The sequence below is a fragment of the Vanessa tameamea genome, chromosome 3 (assembly GCF_037043105.1).
Source record: "Vanessa tameamea isolate UH-Manoa-2023 chromosome 3, ilVanTame1 primary haplotype, whole genome shotgun sequence".
In the NCBI taxonomy this organism is placed as follows: domain Eukaryota; kingdom Metazoa; phylum Arthropoda; class Insecta; order Lepidoptera; family Nymphalidae; genus Vanessa; species Vanessa tameamea.
Window position 1 is genome coordinate 6,793,843 of NC_087311.1, and position 20,715 is coordinate 6,814,557.

Below are 20,715 nucleotides of genomic sequence, written 5' to 3' on the forward strand. Positions count from 1 at the left end.
AAAAACTTTATCTTTTTTTGAAGTTTTGAGGTTTTACCTTTCCTTCTCGTCTCTATTCAAAGTTTTTCATGGTTTCTTTTAATAAAACGATAGTATATTATAATATTATTGCGAATATACATAATATTGTGGTAAACATATTGTGAAGCAACTGTTAAAAACATCCCGAACGGAGTCTCGAGTTTCAAGAATATAAATAAACCGGACAGCTCTTTTTTGCAGCGTTACCCCAAAGAAAAATGCCGTAAGACATAAGCCTATGAAAATGACTCGAGCGATATTCAAGCAGTATGATTCCAGTGTTATTCCAGAACATCAATTAAAGGATGATTCACGGAATCTATAAAGTATAAGTAGTTTTAGTTAATAATAAACTGTTTCCTTTAACAAGCAATTTCAGTTATTTAAATTATTTAAAATTTAAGATGGAAAAGTTATTAGACCACGTGAATTTTAATCAAAGTTTGCTTAATTTATGTTTATAATTTATTTCTTATTTTGCATCGTAGAAAAACGTCGTGAAAAAACCAACACGAATCGAATGAAAATATGCAACATGTATTGTATATAATTTACCATCCTAAGCTTCGAAGCTCCTACAGAAGGAAACGCCTCAGATCAACAGCAAGACATTAAAGACTGACACTTTTCTTCTTTCTTTACTCTTACTTTTATTTGTCTAAGTATGACAACTGCTTTTTAAAAAACAAACCTGACATGTTTTTTTTTACCTTAATCATCTGAAAAGTAATATTGATATTTTATGTGATTCAGAAATGTTCAAGAGAAAATAGGTCGGTACTTACCTGTAGATTTTCTGAAATCTATACTAATTAGTATTAAATACGATAGTATCTGTCTGAATGAATTTGGTATGACGCAAGCTTGTATTGCAAGGAAGGACAAGACCCTAAAACGTGAAAGAAACCGCAGTCGACAACTTGTATAATATACATTTTGAACTTTTGTTGTGCCGTGTCTTGTTAGTCTGGTTGTTTTATAATGTCTTTAAAAGAGTATCAAAATAAAAATTAATGAAACAGACCAATATTATGACCAACCTAATTTAGACCAATTACCGATTATTAAATTGAACTCAAATTTACTCCTGATAGGTACCTACATTAAGAAATTGATCGATTAAAAATTATATATTGTACCTATTGGCATTAGAGGAATTATAATTTAAAGGCTTTTAAAATAACATTTGTAATGACTTTCTATGATATTATTTCAAATGACAGCTCAGCAAAATTTACCCCTCATATAGAAGTGAATCAACATATTTTTCTGTATGATAAATGAGAACACGTAGGTAGATCTGTAGAAGGTCACATCACATTGTTCACGGGTTAGGTAACTTCCATGTCTACCTACACGTTGTAAAACAGCGTTAATGACGTAATATACGTCATCATCAAACAGCAGGTTGACCGCGATATCTCCTTTTCGTTGCTATAACCTTGCCAAACATTGTTGATGTCATCTTGAGCTCTTTTTATTTTATCAAACCACTTCAATTTTATTACACTACTGCCATTAAATATTTTAATTATATTCGTTTGACATAGTTTTAACTATAAACTATTACTAATTGAAAGACATATCGTCATTTAGAGGACAAATATGCTTTTCTGTTAAACATTCAATCATCAATGTGCTGTGCGTTAAAAATATCGTAATGAATAACACATATGCTCGAAATAATACGATGATTACCATAAACAGCTAAGACAAATCCAGATATAATGATTCATCATTAAAATAACAAAGTGGTAACCCGCACCTCCATCATGTGGCAGGCATCTCATGCTTTAAGATTATCGGCTGTGAGTAGATGTAGAATGAGCGAGAAACACAGTGTGGGCCGAATGACGCCGAGCGAGTCTGCAGCGACGTTCGAACGTGAGGCTATTTAAAACTGTGCGCAAGCCCCCTGGCGCCGAGTCGACGACTAATGATCAGTCCTGCCTTGTCTACTAACGAGTGCGTAGCGACACCGTGAACTGTGTTTATACAAAACGTTTCTCCGTCAGTGTTTGTTTAGTTTCGACAGTTTCCACACCATACACACGTGAAAATGGCTGACAGTGGTCTTAAGAGAAATATTCCCATTAAACTTGGAGATTTTTCTGTCATTGATACCGAGTTTTCGAGCATAAGGGAACGATTTGATGCTGAAATGAGAAAGATGGAAGAAGAAATGAGCAAATTTCGATCGGAACTAATGAACAGAGAAAGCAACAACTTCTTTAAGAGTTCAACGAGGTATTTATCAATTCTTTTTTACTAACTGAAACGAATCTGTGATATTTTATTGATCAATTAAAAAATGTTTGCTTTAACCATGCGTTAAATATTACATTGATTTATATCTATAGCCCGACACATTACGCAACCTTAAGATTATTTTAATTTTTTTATGGTACATACATATTTGTACAATTTACATTATTATTCTGAATGTTTCTTAAACGTTACCGGCCCTGTATTCCTAAAAGGAAATGTTGAATTAATGAGATTGGGGATTTCACAAGAGCTGCCCACCTCGATCGACCTCGATGACGGTTCCACGAAAGTAGTTATATTCAAAAGGCATTATTCGGGATCATTCCGCGGAACGGCATCAACTGCAGACATCTTAGTCGGCTCCATTTAAAGCATGCAGCGATACGTAAGCCCGACGCGGGATGATGTCATAAATAGAAATAGCGCCGGCCGGCAGCTCTGAACAATTTGTACATAAAATTGGAAATTTAAAAAGACTTGAGTTTTAATTTGTAAAGATTTATTTTAAATTTAATAATATTTACGTATAGAAACAACATAAATAAACTCAAGAGGTTATGTTATTATATGTAAGAAATAAATAAATGTAGAGACAATGTACCTATTTTAAATTGTATGTACCCATGTATGTATTAAAAGAGCATAAAGCTGATAGTATACTCACGCAAAAACCGGTTTATGGTTATTTTATCGACGTGGATTCTTGAATATTATATTATATAGGTAGAGCGAGAGCCTAGTTGAATGTTAGTTTGATCGCACTGAAATACTGTTTACTGCATGAAACCATACATGACCCAGTTGAATCGAATTTGGTTCATCACAAGCAACGTGACGCAATACACAATCGTCACGAAGAAATGTACATACTTGGCAGATCATATTGGTTACAGTTGGTAAGGACGTGGTTAGGACGTCCTCTATGTGTCGATTTTCTTTGGCTTTTAAACGTTGTTAACGTCTAGATTCACAAGCTAACTTATACAAAAAATCTTTTGAATTTATAAGTCAACAATTTTTTTTTAATTCTTACACAAATCAAGCAATGTGTAACTAGTCCGCCCATACTGACAAGTATTGCAGTGTGGGTAGATCACATTCTTATTAAAACAGAATCAATAGTCTCTTACAACTACGAGGCCACAGAAATATTTAGACATGCAAATATTAACAAACATTTGCTTTGTTAAAATAAGTTGTTATTTGTTTTGAACGATATTGTTACTATGAAGAATATACCGTCGATTATATGATAATTATCTTTTATAAACATTTGTCAATTATATATTACTTGTTAAGAATTTTTGGACTATTTATAATTTTCTTTTAGTCTTCTAGTGATTCTAAAAGAGAAAATGGGAGAGAGAGAGAAAATGAATACATAAATTTTCGTAAATTCATCCTGAACCAAATGTTATTTTATTTTATTTTAACGACATTGAATAAAACACTTTGTTTAAAACAAAATACTAAGTTGTATCTACCGGAAAAAAAGTAAGCAAGTATATAAAATTAACCAGGTATTTTGTATTGCTTTAAGATTAACATGAGAGTGAGCCAGAATAAATACAAGCTTAAGGACAAACATCTTGGAAATTATTATGGTCGGCCACGCATTGACAATGCAGAGAGTGGGTTATCCTTCTTACAATACTAATTACTATGTCCGGCGATGACTTACAATCTGATAATGCATTTATTCTTTCAAAATAGAATTGTAAAACGAAAGGTTTATCTATTTACATGGATCATTAAACCGCATTCATACGAGTTGTCTTTGGTTGATCAACTGTTAAATCGAAAGTGATTTGTATTGTCGGAACAGATTTCGAATAAAATTATAAATACGATATTCGAATCAATAACGATGAAGATAATATTTTTTTTACTACTTTGTTGATCCTATTTCATATTTTATCGTTTAAATTTCTCTTAGCAGCAAATATTGATAAACTAAAATGGAACTGTGTGAAAGCGCTTTTTTCGTATAAAACTAAATAACGTCAAACATGTGCCCTTGTTATACTAACAATCAAGGCCAATGACATAAACAATTAAGAATTTATGTATTACTTATCAGAAGCAGTTATCGATATGTACCCAATACTTTTATTACGTTTGAATATTTTTTATGATATATAAACCTATGTACTTATATGCTTGGCAAAATACTTATATATCATTATGTATATTATTTAGCTTTGCTATTGATTTACAAAATTTTATAGCATCTGTTATAACTGCTTTTTTATTAAGCTTTTTGAAACACAAGGAAGGATGTTTCGATGAAATATAAAGAATGGAAATTTATGACCAGAAATCAACATCTTTACATCAGCTTAAAGTAACAGAGCCTTCAAAAACTAACAAGATATATTATTGCCTTTTGCATGTCTTACAATTTCGAATCTGTTTCCTCTGGAGGAGTAACCAAGTCAAAAGAGAGGTAAAATATTTATAATATGTACCTATATTACATAGTATAGTATATATATGTTGTTAATAATTCACTGCACATGTATCAACACCAACACGATAAGCTAACATATGTTATTTTAAAACACGCGCATCGACATTTTATTATGTTCGTAAATTATACATAAATTAATTTAATACACGCTATTATGTCTGTGTAAATCTTTTATTATGCTATAATCTGTAGTTTATTTAGCTCAATATTTGACTATGGTAAAAGACATTATTAAAAAAAAAATGGATCATGACCAGGGATAAAGAAAATATTGCTATGTGATAAAACAACTGAATGATTTATTTATTGATAAATTATGTTAGATTCCGTTTTGTATAATAACCAATTACTTATGTTTGTATAAATGATGTTATGTTTAATGGACAATAATTTAGTGATATATTGGATAACATTCGTGAGATCATTTGTTGACTATAACCTTGTATCTGCATTCGTGAGCGTGACATCAGCCTTGTGAAGTGTGATCATAATCAATTATAACAGTCGCGGAAAAATTACACTTGCATGCATTATACGCAAATGAACTTACCACGACTTATAACTTCATTAATTAAAATTGGGTATCGATAAAAAATATATACTTTTATCTATTCAAACAAAGTAAGTGCAAAAATAAATAAAGAATAACTTATTTTTTAACGATATTTATCATGCAGTATCCGATGCGAAAGCGACTAAAGAACGTCGCTTACATTAAATTATATAGTCTATTATGAATATTCCGACTCTCTATACCTACTAATGGTAGCTAATTATGAAACAAAAATATATTCGTTGAAACATGTAGTTAGTTCGGTATTTACGAGTTCTCTGAAATCGTGGTTGTTTGCAAACAATTTTCATGTCGGCTACACATTTACGACGTGTTTTTTGTTTCACGTTAATCGTGAATACTATCGCTAAAATTTAATAAATAGATGTACCTATATAGGATTATACAAAATTATTATTAATATCATGTAGGTATAGAAAAATTATTTGAAATTTACTAAGTTGCATATATTTTATGCAAATTCTGTCACGATTTCGAGCGGCCGAAGGCAAATATCCTGTAAATGACATGTCTAACGGCCAATGACCTGTATTTCCTTTAATACCACAAAATACAAGTAACTAATACCGGGAAAGTTTTTAACGCACTAAGTTTATTAGTATAATTATCACGCTATAAACTAAAATACCAGTAACTCGAGTAAACCTATTTTTCAAAATTCATTGAGCCTTATTATTATTTTATAATATTCTTCGATTTATTATTTTTATATAAATGAATAGTAAATATACAGAATTGATTGAAACTATAATAAAGTTTTTAATATAGGACAAGTGATCATTCATATTAACATTTTTAGTAATTTCATTAAATACACATACTATTGAATTGTGCCTCAACGAACTAACGAAGAAACACGAATAGATAATTTACAATACGAAAATTATTTGAACTTGCTCTAACAAAATACATCTTATTTAGTATAAATATAATAAAAAATTAAAGTAATGACACCTGAATATCTCTCCACAGTACTACCACATCATCACAGCACAGTGACAGCCGACAGCTGGCTGAGCCTAGTCATTGGGACAGTCTTAACTCCCCCCTTATTCAGGACGAAGGCGATGGCAAGTCACTCAAGCTCAGATTTGATGTTAGTCAGTACACCCCTGAAGAGATCGTCGTGAAGACAGTCGATAACAAATTATTGGTAAGTAATTTCAATTTTTTATAACAAAAGATAAGAAACAAGTTGAATGACATAAGAATTGATGATTAGCTTAGAAATATTAAGGTCGTTATTAAATGGGACCACAATATTTAAATTTCAATAGCAAATATCGGTGAAATAAAAAATATATACTAATTTCGATTGTGTATGTTTTTTCAGGTGCACGCCAAACACGAGGAGAAATCGGAGACAAAGTCCGTATACAGAGAATATAACAGAGAATTCCTTCTGCCTAAAGGCACAAACCCGGAGGCGATTAAATCTTCGTTGTCCCGGGACGGAGTTCTGACTGTGGAGGCGCCACTGCCACAGCTCGCTATCACCGACAGGAACATCCCTATTCAGAAGCATTGAGGCGAAACGTAGCGGTCTTCGACAGCAGCTATTCCATACTACTGTTAATAATAATTTATTATAATTTACAAATTTACTATTAAGGAGTATTGGAGATATTCAGATATTTATTTTGAATCTTAATTATAATGAATCTCAGCGTTTATTAACACGTATATTGTTTGAATTATTTAAAATTATTCCAATTTTTATTCCGCTGGTCAATTCGGGAAACAATCTCGAGTCGCACTGTACGCGTCTTCTTGCTTAGAGACAATGCTTTCACTGTGATCGTTAGAAGTTTATGAATATAATCATGAATTTGTGAAGGCACTTTTTAATCAAGCGGCATGCTGATAGATCGATCGCACCGTTTTTAATGATTATACACGTAATTTATCTGAATTTCTGATAATTCAACGGCCTACGACTGCTTGGAATGGAGCTTATAAAACGTGTTCAGTGATAATATTGCAATTAGAACCTTCCGAACTTTCGAAGATATTAAAACTTAGACAATGTCTACAACATTTTAATGTTTAACATCTATTGATGAAAAGTCCATTCATCCTAACATAAATTTATAGGCAATAATAATAGCATTATATTCAGCACACATGTTAACAGCTTTTAACTGATAAACATTTATATTTTAGTACAAACAGTTGTTACGAAAGTTGTAGATGTCAATAAAATGCAAAAACTATTTTAGTGTTTTTTTTTATGACTCAGATTAAATATGTTTATATAATCTATTTTAAAAAAGAATTATTATAGTTCGTCTGTGAAATTACCGTGCATTCATTAGTTATTGTACTGCTGTGCTAAACAAATAATTAAAGCCATAAAGTATGTATAAATATCGTGGTTGCAAAATCGCTTGAAGATGTTTCGCATCATACTTTGCCAATGACTTGAAATACCCACTTATAAAGTGGGCTGTATCAAGAAAAATAATTAGCATCGTCTTAATAGTATATTTTATTGTAAAGAATTCTAAGGTTTTTGTGAAATATTTAGTATCAATTTCCTTCGTAGTTTCCGATTATTATGATGTAAGAGTGCTTAGCAAAATGTTTATTGTTCATTGTATTTTTAAACAATGAGCTCCTATATAACTAAGGCTATTATGAAATTCTAAACCACATTGCTGAAGTTACATATTGTTTAGTGGAAGTCTTTCCACTAAACAATGTGTAACATCAGTTATATTGTTTTTGCTGTTATTTTCTTAATAGTTTTGTCTTCGTTTTTATTTACAACACATTTCGCTTGAGGCGCAAGGCGGTAAGGTTAATATACATAATTATTATTTTTAAAAACGATGACGCACACGGCTGCTCGGTCCGGCTGGATTAAACCAAAGGGCGGACTAGTGGAGTTAGGAGGGACGCCTGAATAATTTAGAAGTGAACAACAAGGTCGAGTCGCGGTAGGTCGATAAGTAAGTTGCGCTTATATATAGAAAGAAAAAGAGAAAGGCGCAATTATAGATGAATAAGAAATCGGTAAGTTTCCCAAAAACGTCGCTCAGAGCGAAGGCTACGACAAATATAAATATATAAAACACTTTGTACATTTATTATTACTATAATTTAAGATTAAAATCTAATAAAAAAATAAAGGTTAATTTTTAAGCTTATTGGGAAATGAAATAACCAATCACAATCGTTTCGTAATCTTAATGGACTCTTATCCCACATCAAAGCAAAACATTAAATACATTATTTAATCAGATTCCCGTTATCAAATATAGGTACCTATATTTGATGTGGCATTGGTTCAAAAACGCTAAAGAGATATATTTATCTTAACAAATACTTTGTGTGTATTTATTCATAAATCTTTCCGCTCTTCACGTTTGACGAGACGTTTGGAGCTTGTTCCACCATGCTTCTACAATGCGAGTTGATGCACATGTGGCAGTTTTTTATCATACCAACAAATTTTCAGATGAATTATAAACACAAACATACATGAAATTTCAGTAGTTCTTGTCTGGATTTTACCCGAAATTATCCGTTAAGATTATCCTGTTCAAATCTCTAGACTATTATTTTATATAGTACGTCATGATAATCTTTAGACGTAAAAAATATTATTTTACGAAAACCTTACCGACCTTATTTATTTTACAAATTTAAATCTAATAAATTGGGAAGTAACCATTCAAGCAATAAAATTTTCCAAATCGGTTCAGAAATGACGGAATTCTGAAGTAACAAAGATAAAAAAATACGACCGAATTGATATACTCCTTTATTAAAGTAGGTTTAATATAGTCCTAGTAGTATAAGGTAAAATAGGTATTATAAATAACAATGTATTTTGTAATTACATTGACACAACGTCGTAGTCTAATAATAGCGAGTACTTTCCGACTTTAGAATGATGACGAGTTTCTGACCGATTCTGGCCACGGCAGCCATTCACAACAGCGATAGGAGAGAGCCATAGTGCAAATTTCAATTACTATAACCTACCTTTTTTATATCATAGGTGGCAAACGAGGAAAAGATGGAAAGTGACTACCACCGCCCATGGACATCTGCAACACCAGGGGGCTTGCAGATGTGTTGCCGGCTTTTTCTAACTAACTTTACCTATAATAACTTCAATTATCGCTAGGTACCCTGATTTATCTCAATAGGTTAAGATTTATTTTGCCTAATAAAGCAAAACATTGATCATACAGATTGCCGTGTAATGTCTACCTTTAAAAAATTCCCAGATAATTTAGATTGTTATTTTGTTTGTTGTTTAAGTTTCATTTTGAACCTCTGTAAATACAATGCTATTTCTTCTCTCTGCTCAAAATTGTTATAGGTACCAATTCATCAAAGTATAAGTATAAGCTACGTTTTTTTCCTTATTATTTGTTCTCTCTAATAGTAAGTACTTTAGTTCTTATTTAATTATGATGATTATAATAATCTACTCAATTAGTGAACGTCCACCTCGTTCACTAGTCTTAGTCCTTTATTTGCCTGTTCATCGGTCTTATTAACTTTTTAATGCAAATAAATACAAAAAATATTGCCTCGTATATAGTTACCTGCTTAGGCATATTGTCTATGAGGTAGGGTGTTTTTCATCTGTTAATTTTATAGCTAGTTTACGTAGGTTACGTTTTAGGGGTTAGTCTTCATTTTTTTTTATAAAAATAATTATTAAATAAATTAAACCGACTTAGATTTTACCGACAAAATTAGAAACAGCTAGTGAACTAAAGATAAAAAAAATAATAAAAATTTTAGGACTTACGGAAAGGCAAACAAAATTCAAAAACGAATTTGACTAAGATATACCTAACATGCTACCTGCAAACCAGTAAACACGTCGACAATTTTTTTGAGGTCGGTGCCAGCACTGTCAGCCAGCAGCAGGCACGTGTTAATATTAAGTATTAATATTTGTTATTTATTAAATACATTTTTCAATTTGGGTTTGCACTGTGCTGGCTGGCACCAACCTCAAAAAAATTGTCGACGTGTGTACTGAATTAGGTATATCTTTATTTTTATTTTAGATAATTGTATGAAACCTTTCGTGCGCGAAATCTGACTTGCACTTGTTTTTTTTTTAAATAACATCGATTAAAACATTTTATAATATAATAATCCAGAGGCACGTCCACGAGACTTCTAAAGTCTCATAAAAACTTTTTGTTATGTAAGTTAGAAAAAAAATGCGCTATGCAGGGTATGTATTTTTCCGAAGTATTTAATGAATTATTGTAATTGCTTAGTACAAAAGTATCCGTTTATCTCGACCATAATCTGCCAGTCAGCTTTGAAAGGCTAAGGTAATACAAACTCAATTAAAGTACCCCACGTGAATATCAGAAGAAATAAAAACTGTATAAATAATATAAATGTATATATAAATATATATATAAGATTTGAGATGGCCCAGTCGTCAGCTCGCGTTAATCTAAAACCGAGGCAATTATGTATATATCAACATTATGGAATAACATCAAAATAATAACTATACACTGTTCTATAAGTTAAAGTGTACCTAACTTAAATCAAAAATGATCATCTCGATACGACTTTTAGTTTTCGAGAAATTTGTGGAAAAACATACATACACTTAAGAAATTAAGCACACATGCTTAGAAGCCTAAATGGATCTTCACATGTCGAACTGATAACCTATTTTTTTTTAAGTCTGTTAAAAACGGCAAAAAAGTCATGTCAGTTGTATGGGAGCCCCAGTTAAATATGTACTTTATTCTGTGTTTGTATTTGTCGTTATAGCGGTAACAGAAATACATCATTTGTAAAAACTTCAAGTGTCCAACTATAACGGTTGATGAGATACAGCCTGGAGACAGACTGACAGATGGACCGACAGACGTTTTAACCTTTGGGTACCAACCCTAAAATACATTGCCAGAGGTAGAGATGTAATATTAAATAAAAGTACATAATAAAATATAGCTTCGTATGAGTATATTTGTAAGTAAGATTGCCACCCATAAAGTTTTTTATAGTTTGTAAGTAATAAACTTCGATATAAAGGCATGGTTACAATGTAACTTCATAAATTTTGTTGAACTTAATTTTCTCATCCTATTACATGGTATTATTAACCTTTATATAATAGGAAATATTTAATTTAATAGCATTTTGTGCTTTGAAAAATGTTAAATCTTCGCGGTGGTGTTGTTTATCACAAACTCTTGGGTTAATCCTTAAACTGCCTACACCTAAAAAAAACGTGTATTATCTATACTAATATGATACATTTATACTAATGTTATACATATAGATGCGAAAGTAACTCTGTCTGTCTGTCTGTCTGTCTGTGCTCTTTCGTGGCCAAACCGTTGAACTAAATTGGAATATGAAACAAACTGGAATCCCAAGGAAGGACATTGCCTACTTTAATATATCTAAAATCTGACAACCAATCCTTACAACGCGAGCGGAGCCGCGAGCGACAATTATTATGTATATAGATTAACGACTGCTGATTACAATATGATTAGTATACATACAGATCTATTTAGTCACGAAAGCCCGCTCCTCTACGTTAAATTAATTAGTGAAGTTACTTACAATAACTCATAGTGTGGGTGAGAGGACTAATAGTATGGACAGCAAAAAATTACCGATTGTGCTATAGTTTGTTATGTTTTTTTTAAATTAAAATATATAAAAAAATAATTATTTGAAAATGGAGGGGCACGCATTCCTGGGAGAATAGATCTTTATATATATCAATATAAATTGTTAAAATATCTTTAAAGTTATTTTTTTATTAACAAAACATGACGAGAGCTTTATAAGCGTTATAAGATATCGAAATAGAGGTTACATAGGTAAAATTTTAACTATTTTATTTATATCGAAAAGTAAAGTAGTTTTATTATATATCAGATGAAGATATCCCATGTAGAGGTTCTATGCTTTACCAAATCGGATTGTGAAAACTGAAAAATAGTTAAAACATTTGGGTGTTAAAATTTATTGATTTCCGAAATTTAAATGATTCTATTTTCATGTGAATTATAATTTATTAGTTATAAAATTAGAGGTATCTATCTCCATCATTATGCAAACCGACAAACCTCGCTGATTGTAAATAATATGACACGCTACGACTCGCAATTAATAATTACTGCGGAGCGCATTAGTTCAGCTGCCAAATGGATTTCAACTCCGCAAATATATGACAAGGTCGAAGCTCATGTTTGTTAGTAAAAGCCGGTCGTAATTTTCAATGTTGCAATGTAGGTTGGATTCGCTTACATCATAGTGATGCATCCCGTCGGTATGCCCCAAATAAAATTCAATTTATGAGCCGCAGACTAGAATAGAAATTAATGCCCAATGCCTACGCTGTTTGTATTACATGCGGTCATGAATGCAGAAATTTATTTTGTGCCATTTAGATATATTTTGTTTCTTAAATTCGTGAAGTCTGCCACACAATAAAAATTAAATTTAATACATTATACCAGATTTTACTACAACAAAATATTATTGAAATGAAGTGCCAATAAAGCGGTGTAATTTTTTTTTAAATTACCAAGATTCGTCAAACCAGAGGACCGCTAATCAGCGATTAAACTATCAACTATCCGAACCTATCGTTGCATTATTAAATACGTTATAAAACTATGACAGCATTCTGAAGTTGTAAGCATTTTAATAGGTAACTATTTTCATAAAGTTTTTGGAAACGAGACATTAATTTATTAATATTATTCGTAAAACAATTAATGCTTCCTATCATTACATATGAAATCCAATTGATTTGAAACCGTAGTTTTGACGGTAACTGGAGATTTAATCCGAAAAAATAAATTATAAAATAGTTTTGGGACGCATGCATTATCGGATGACTGTCAACTGAAGCCAGAGATGGTCTATTAAAAAAATGTTGACATAAGATTAACAGACTATTGGTAATAATTTAAAAAATATATATATTTATTATAAAATTAGATTTTGAAGTTTTAAAGTGAACCTAACTACGTTTGCATATAGAATTTTCTATAAGCTTTCATTTTTTAAATCTTATACTCACAACATTTAGGCGAGACAAAAGAAGAAGATGGGTTAAAATTAAAAAAGTATTTTTAAAATAGATAAACATTTATTTATGTAACATATTTGTTATACATTTTTTGGCTTGATACAGGAGGAAACCTAGAGTGCTAATAACGACCAGTTCGGTAAATAATCCTAATGCTACTTCTTTGGCGGTTTTTTCTGTAATGAGATCGACTGGCTTCAAATTATCTTTGCTTAACTGAAATGAATGAAAATATATAAATTATATATATATTTGATTAACATACGCTGTTACGTGATAAAATAATGAGAACATAGTTAAAAAGGAAATTAACTAAGATCTCTTCATTTTAAACATAATTAATTCTGTTATCTGTTATGTCATAAATAAAATGACGTTCACAATGCTATTTTTGCACTAACAAAAAAATCATTTCAATTTATTTAAGTATTTATTATTTGTTTCTTGTGATATTTATTTTACATGATATATTATAAAAAAATAAATGTTTCTTGTAGAAAGATTGTTTGGAACAAAAACCTAGGTATTTTTTTAAAATATTTACTACATAATAATACAAACAGATCAAAAACAGTGTTACCAGCTTCCTTAACAACGATTGTACACTTAGAGAACTTTTTACTGTTACTATGAAGGGTAGACGTGAGACGTGAAACGGTTTTTAGGAACAAAAGGAAGCGCTTTTAAATTAATAAGGCTAGGCAAACGACTACGCTCAATGTGACCGATTAATGATTATGATTGTTTCTCCATCAAATAACTAAAAGATAAAGTGAAAAATCTCGTAGAAGACGTAAATAAAAAGTCTTATTTTTCTTAAAAATCTTATTTACGTCTGTATATAGAAGAACATTTTTTGGGAGTGCTAAAGACAAAAATCTGAAACTCAAATGGCCATGTGTAGGATCGAACAACTGTCATGGTGGCAAGGAGAGCAACAAGGATGCCATGCTATTATCAGTTTATATAATCCTCCTAGAGAGATCGAGAGCCAGAATAATACGCTGCCATCAGCCCCACTGACCGAGAACTAACTTGGGGGATTTGTCCCTACAAAATTCGGCACGTAAAATCCTTCTGGGTACTCTTCTATCTTTGTCTGTATTATTTGGTAATGAGAAGTTAAGACTAAGCTGACACCTGAGACTTACCTTTGCATGTATTTTTTTCATACTATTTATTTCCCGCCTGATATTATTAATGTTACCGGTCATTTTCTTCGCTGCGCTTTGTAGTTTTTGTATGGTCGGAGAGTCTGGAGGCTCGAATTTAATTTGATTTTGAATTCGGCTATAACCTCGCAGAATATATGCGAGTGTCGATTCCAAAATATATATTTGTTGTAAATGATTTCCCAAGATATTTACACAATCGAGAATACTGTTAACAAAAGAAATTATTTATATTAGAGTTATAAATTTAGTTAAGTGATTACAACTCTATTAATTATATTTGAGAAATAATTAGAAAAACTAGTATACTTATTTTCTCTCTTATTATAATTATTATTGATATTATGTGCCTGATAGGTATTCTAAAAAAATACATAAAAATCGAAATTAAATTGTTTCATATGTTAACCGTCATATTAAATATCAGTCCAAAAAATTATATCAATGATTAGAATTAGTTCTATTAGTTAATTTCACCTAGTGCCGAGGGATTGAGATTAGAATTACTTAGTGCATGTCCGTTTGGGTAGGTTACCATTCATTATATATTGTACCGCCCAACAGCAATACTTAATACTATTGTGTTCCAGTTTGAAGGGTGGCTGTTGAGTGAGCCAGTGTAACTATAGGAACCACATGTGTCTTACATAACTTTGCCCGTCCTAAGGTTGAGGAGTCCTTAAAATTGACTTGTAAGAGATGGTGTTTCTCACAGCGTCAATATCTATGAGCGGTGATGACCACTTTTTATAGGGTGGACCATTTGCATGTCTGCCCACCTAAATTCAAGCTTTGTTTTGCTGTGTTCCGGTTTTAATGGGTAGCTGAGGCAGTTTAAATGTACAGCAAGCCACAAGAGAAATTTAGATCCCATGGTTGGTGGTGTAATGAGTGGTTTGTATAACTTGCAGATCCAGAGGAAGAAAAGCAGCCGTTACACAAATGCACCGATGGTCACTATTAAATTGTTTTCAATATGGGACAATTTATCTAATGGTATGAATTTGGTTACCTAAAAGCATTATCTTTTCTAGTTTGCAATCCAGCAACTGAGTTAACTTTCCAACTTCGCTTATGAAATTCTCTTAATCCATGTTTCAGACGTTGCCTTTCGAAAGGCATGTCGATGCCAAGTTTTAGCAGATCCTCATCTTCGAGAAGTAAAAACTTCCTCAAATCCATTGGTTTTTCTTCAAATATTATACTTAAATGATCACAGTTCATGCCATACAATAGGTTAAATATTTCATTTGAATATTTCGGCCTGGAATATGAAAAAGACTAAAATTAATCTTTTAACAATTGTAAGTTTATAAAAGTTTAGGCTTATAGTTGTCATGTGCTAGGTTTTCCTTACATTAATACATACAAAGATAGATCATTCATGATCTATACATGTAGTTTTCTCATAATAAGGGATCATTCATTTATTATGTAAGACGATTTAGGGGGGAGGGGGCTCGACCATGTCTTATGTTTTCTTACAAGGGGGTGGGATGGAGTATCGATAGTTCTTACGTAAGATAAAAAAAATGCGCAAAGTTAAAATTATTTGAAAAAGGTTCGATTGTCGAGGTTCGCTCGGATGCGGATAGGTATAAAACGATATTTCCATTTCCATGGCAACCAGCGGGCCAAATAATTAAGATTATTAGTACCTTTGAAATTACAAATAAATATTACAAAAAATTTATTCTTTGAAACATAAACATTAAAATAAACCAAACGTGTATTAATTTTTTCCTTTAGATTCTTACGTAACAAATATTAAACAGGGGGGAGGGCATCGGCGTATTCTTATTTTTTCTTATAAGAAGGGGGTCAAAAACAAGCGAAAATAGTCTTATGTAATAAATGAATGCCCCCTAAACAAAAAGCATAGTTCATATCAGTGGCGGACAAGCCCGTCAGAGACCCGGGCGGAAAAGCTGAATGAGGCCTCCCAGGTTTACAAAAAAATGTAGTTTTACAAGTAGGCCTGGGGCGAAGGGCCCGATTCCGTTATTCCGTCCTTCCTTCCCTGTTAGTCCGCCACTAGTTGATTTAGAGTTTGAGAAATAGGAATCATTTGTTAATTGGTATCTTCAACAATGCATTATTTAGATTAAATATCGATCAAGTACCCCACTGCATGATGATTTATCTATTAACAATAGGAATTGAGCAAAATTTTTCATTCAACTTGGACAGATCTGTCATTAAAAACAAAAGGACAATGTAGTAAGTATGTGTAAGTATGCATTTCATTAACTAACTGATACCATTTTAAATAATGTTATACCTTAATCGAGTCTTTACCTATTTTCATCTCTGAGTCCAGGGTAATAATCTTGCCATCTGCTTAAACGATCACTCGTTTGTTTATTTAATTCTTTTTTATCATTATTTTCATTATTTTTATCTGACTTCTTTGTGTACTTTGATATAACTTCCTGAACTTCTTCATAGTCATGTGTTAAAGCAATTGTTTCTGGAGTACGATTCGACATATCAAATATTTTTAATCTTGCTCCAGTACTTAGGAGTATTTCAAGGCATTTTGGTTGATTGTGGTGAATAGCCCAGAAGACTGCCTGAAAATATGTAATTATAATAATTTAATATCATATTAAATATCAATTATGATGTATGTTGTAAATTCTAATAAATATATATTACACTGTTTCACAGATAAATTTAATTCACTCTTAATAGAACAAATATTTTATTTATGAACATAAAAATAGCAATAATTATAGTCTTTAGTTTACTAAATTACCTAAATTTTAATAGTATCTGTACTAAAATTTAGACTCTGATACTACCTGCAATAAATATATGCAGGTACATATAAATATCATAATTTATAACATGAACAAAACATTTATTTAATAAAAACTTACTGTCCAGCCTTGAAAATCCCTCATCTCTAAATTTACTTTATTATCAATAATCAGTTTAACCACAGATGAACGACCACTGATTGTTGCTTTCATGAGAGGTGTGACACCATACTTGTCTCCAATATTTAATAAGGACTCATGTTTTATCAAATTTGACACTATATTGAATACTGTTGTCTCATTTGCAGATGTATTAGCACAAGCCATTGTCACCGGCATTACAGAATCTATTGGTAATAAGACATAACTTAATAACTGAAACATTTTTATATGTTCGGCCATATTCAGTAGCTTTATTTTTCTTATCTTTAGCTTTTAATGTAAATTTTAATAAATTATATAATGTTGTATCAATGACTGAAACCTCTTTTTTCTTATTTTACAAACAAAGATGAATCTTAACTGGTGTTTACTAATATTTGAACCAACTTTAAAAAAGAACAGTTTTATATTTAACAATTTATGATATGTTATAGCCGACAATGTTTACACCATCTAGGCTTTCTTTGTAATGCATATTATGTACAAAACATTAAATATAAAAATTTAAAGTTCTTAGACTAATGAATGAGCAAACCAGCATGCACGTTAGGATCGGCCCCCTTATCTAGTAGGAATTGGACGATTTCTTCTTGTGCATGAAAACATGCATGCAATAATGGAGTCCAGCCACTTTCCAGCTTTGTATTGACATCATCTTTGAGATCTGAAACAAGCAAAAAATATAAAAAAGTAAATTCATTTTATTAAACTTGATTCAGTATTTAATAAATTATAACTATCTAGTAGAACTATACGGGGTTTAAGTTATTTAACTCTTATACTTTTACTATGTAATAATTTTATATTAAATATGAGAAATTTAAAATAAATAAGTTTAAGTACAAATTAAGACTGCTGAAAAATTTTTTAGTATGAAATAAAGAAATAAAATAAAATCAATCAAAGTATAATGTATGTAATGTATAAAATCAAAATAAATGTCTATTTAAATAATAGTCAATTTATATATTATAATAGGTTTTTGTAATAATTATTAAATCTTTTAATTTTACACCTGAACTAGTGCCAAGTTTAATTATAAATGAATGTAGGTTTTGGCATACATTGTGATATGTACTATCTTAAAATGTAATGTACTTGCTAATATTGCACTCACATATATTATAATGAGGAAATGAACAAAAAAATGTAAATTTACCAATGTGAATTATATCAGCGACATTTTCTACATTTCCATTTATGATAGATGCCTGTAATTTTGTTTCTGTCTTCTGTTTAACATTTTCTGTCTGACTTACGAAGTTTTGATTTCGATTCTGAAATTTAAAAAATTCAAAATCAGTTACAATCAGAGAAAATTATATTATTTGAAATGCAAACTTTAAATTATTTCGTTTATTTTTGCATATACTAAATTTAAATAATGATTTTAATTTTAACTTACCAATTTTTCAAAATATCCGTAATCGTCGTCACTGTCGGTATCATCGTCGGATAAGCCAGCTGGTCTAAAATTTGACATATTCGCAATTATTTATTAACAACTTAATGTTGAACTTAGCGTTTTCAATTTCAAAAGCAGAATATCACAATTATTGGATTACTAAGCAATATTTAATATTGGATTCGGTATTTCCAATTTTGATGTTTATTTTAAAGACGTTTAAAGCGACATTGAAATGTAGCAGGGCTGCCATACCAAAAAGTATATTTTACCCAAATTTTAAAACAGTGTGACCATTAGTTTGAAATAATTAAAATATTAGGGATTAAAAAATGTATTCGGATATAATATGATGTAAATATAAATGGTAAAGCTGCCTATTTTTCGACTTAGAAATAGAATTGGTCAACTCAATTTTACTAATTTACAATATTGTTTAGTGATTATATAAGTAGAGGTTTCAAATAAACGTAAAAGGTACTCCAAATTGGATTTTATTGGAAATTATAGAATGAATCGCAAAGAAAAATTAAAATAATAATATACCCACCTAATCCATCAATACCTTGTAGAGTATAACGGAAAAAAAAGAGGTTGTGATCGCCTGTCATAGAGGCCTGGTATTACTTTTGGCGCGAAGCATATTTTGAGTACCTCGGAAATATTGTTTCGTGTCATATAAATTTTTTCGTTTGAATTAGTTTAGGTTTTTGTTATGAATTATTATTGACTTAATTAATTAATGTTATTTTTAATAGTTATTTATTATTATAAAATCTGTTCTTTTTAAAAATTCATTATTACGTCGTAAAAAATCAGTATTGTTCAAAAATAAGTGAACACCAAGAAAAAATGATTATAAGATATATTTCAGTTATATTGATAGCATGCAATGCGCTGCTTAATGTGTGGCTTAAAGAAACACTCAATGCTTTACCAAAACATCACCAGTGAAGGGTTCAGGTTGTAATTTTGAGTACATAACGGAACCGTTTTTAGTTGTGAACACAAACAAATCGTTGTCGTCGTTGAAATCTTAGAAGCTATGTATGATCCTGATCATTACCAAAGCTCGCTCAAATGGATAGGGAAATTTAGCGCAATAAAAGCGCTTGTCTACCTGTACTATTATATATTTATAATTAATAAGTTACTAATATTAGTATTAAGCTCATACACTTGTCGTTATACTTATGACTTAGAATATGAAAAAATGCACTTTTATTAGATATTAAGAAGTGAGTGAGAGAAGTATACGAATCTAGAAATTTAGTTTAACATAGGCACGGATTTTATGACACAAGCGGAGAAGATTATTTAGGTAGAATACGACAAGGACATGGGGTCGCGCACACTGACACTAACAAGACACAGGAACTAACGAGCAGTAATCATCGTGCGTGCGGCAATACGAAACTCTAGCTCTGCGATAGTGTATCCCACGTAGTTGTTGCAATATCGCGTCACAGCTGAAAAGGGTAGGTAATATAACAACCTCCTTTTTCATTCTCAATTTCCAGATTGCTTAGGCAACGCGATATGGGATCATTACATCAAAATAGCTCTAAGTAATAGACATATTGTCATTTTCGAGAAGCTAACAAAAACAAAGGGTTGTGTTGCTTAATTGCATCTTACACGTCACAACTCGACGGCGCGGATTTACGGTTGTATCACAAAGACGTAACCTACCTACCTATCTATGTCAATTAGACAAAAAAGTATATAAGATATCCCCATCCCGCTCTGCTAATTTTTTGTCCTACTTCTTTACTGTTACTACAGTAAGACTATGTAACTCGTAGCCGCACTCTATTCGCACGCA

At 31.0% G+C, this 20,715-nt stretch overlaps 2 protein-coding genes across 3 annotated transcripts; one reads left to right on the top strand and one right to left on the bottom strand.

Moving 5' to 3' along the window:
• The first annotated feature begins 1,917 nt into the window (after positions 1 to 1,917).
• Positions 1,918 to 7,546, top strand: LOC113397120 (heat shock protein beta-1). 2 transcript variants are annotated; one of them, XM_026635277.2, is made up of 4 exons: positions 1,918 to 2,268; positions 4,682 to 4,735; positions 6,306 to 6,486; positions 6,667 to 7,546. In XM_026635277.2, exons 1-4 carry the CDS (start codon positions 2,081 to 2,083, stop codon positions 6,859 to 6,861), a joined length of 618 nt encoding a protein of 205 aa, XP_026491062.1. In that variant the 5' UTR covers positions 1,918 to 2,080; the 3' UTR covers positions 6,862 to 7,546. The 2 variants fall into 2 exon arrangements, with proteins under 2 accessions (XP_026491062.1, XP_026491063.1); XM_026635278.2 differs by lacking the exon at positions 4,682 to 4,735 and having other exon boundaries at positions 1,927 to 2,268.
• A 5,883-nt stretch (positions 7,547 to 13,429) lies between these two features.
• LOC113397119 (ankyrin repeat, SAM and basic leucine zipper domain-containing protein 1) lies at positions 13,430 to 19,120 on the bottom strand. The gene is made up of 8 exons (XM_064218369.1): positions 18,891 to 19,120; positions 18,645 to 18,762; positions 18,021 to 18,149; positions 17,444 to 17,670; positions 16,860 to 17,134; positions 15,574 to 15,825; positions 14,541 to 14,769; positions 13,430 to 13,605 (listed from the first exon to the last, which is right to left on the bottom strand). Exons 1-8 carry the CDS (start codon positions 18,966 to 18,968, stop codon positions 13,450 to 13,452), a joined length of 1,464 nt encoding a protein of 487 aa, XP_064074439.1. The 5' UTR covers positions 18,969 to 19,120; the 3' UTR covers positions 13,430 to 13,449.
• Between the last annotated feature and the right edge of the window lie 1,595 nt (positions 19,121 to 20,715).

Coding starts and splice junctions, on each gene's coding strand:
- LOC113397119 (XM_064218369.1), bottom strand. CDS start 18,968: ATGTCAAATTTTAGACCAGCTGGCTTATCCGACGATGATACCGACAGT. Junction 17,671..18,020: donor CGATCCTAACGTGCATGCTG/GTTTGCTCATTC, acceptor TATTACCAATAG/ATTCTGTAATGCCGGTGACA. Junction 13,606..14,540: donor TGAAAAAAATACATGCAAAG/GTAAGTCTCAGG, acceptor CATTCATTTCAG/TTAAGCAAAGATAATTTGAA.
- LOC113397120 (XM_026635277.2), top strand. CDS start 2,081: ATGGCTGACAGTGGTCTTAAGAGAAATATTCCCATTAAACTTGGAGAT. Junction 4,736..6,305: donor GTAACCAAGTCAAAAGAGAG/GTAAAATATTTA, acceptor ATCTCTCCACAG/TACTACCACATCATCACAGC. Junction 6,487..6,666: donor CAGTCGATAACAAATTATTG/GTAAGTAATTTC, acceptor ATGTTTTTTCAG/GTGCACGCCAAACACGAGGA.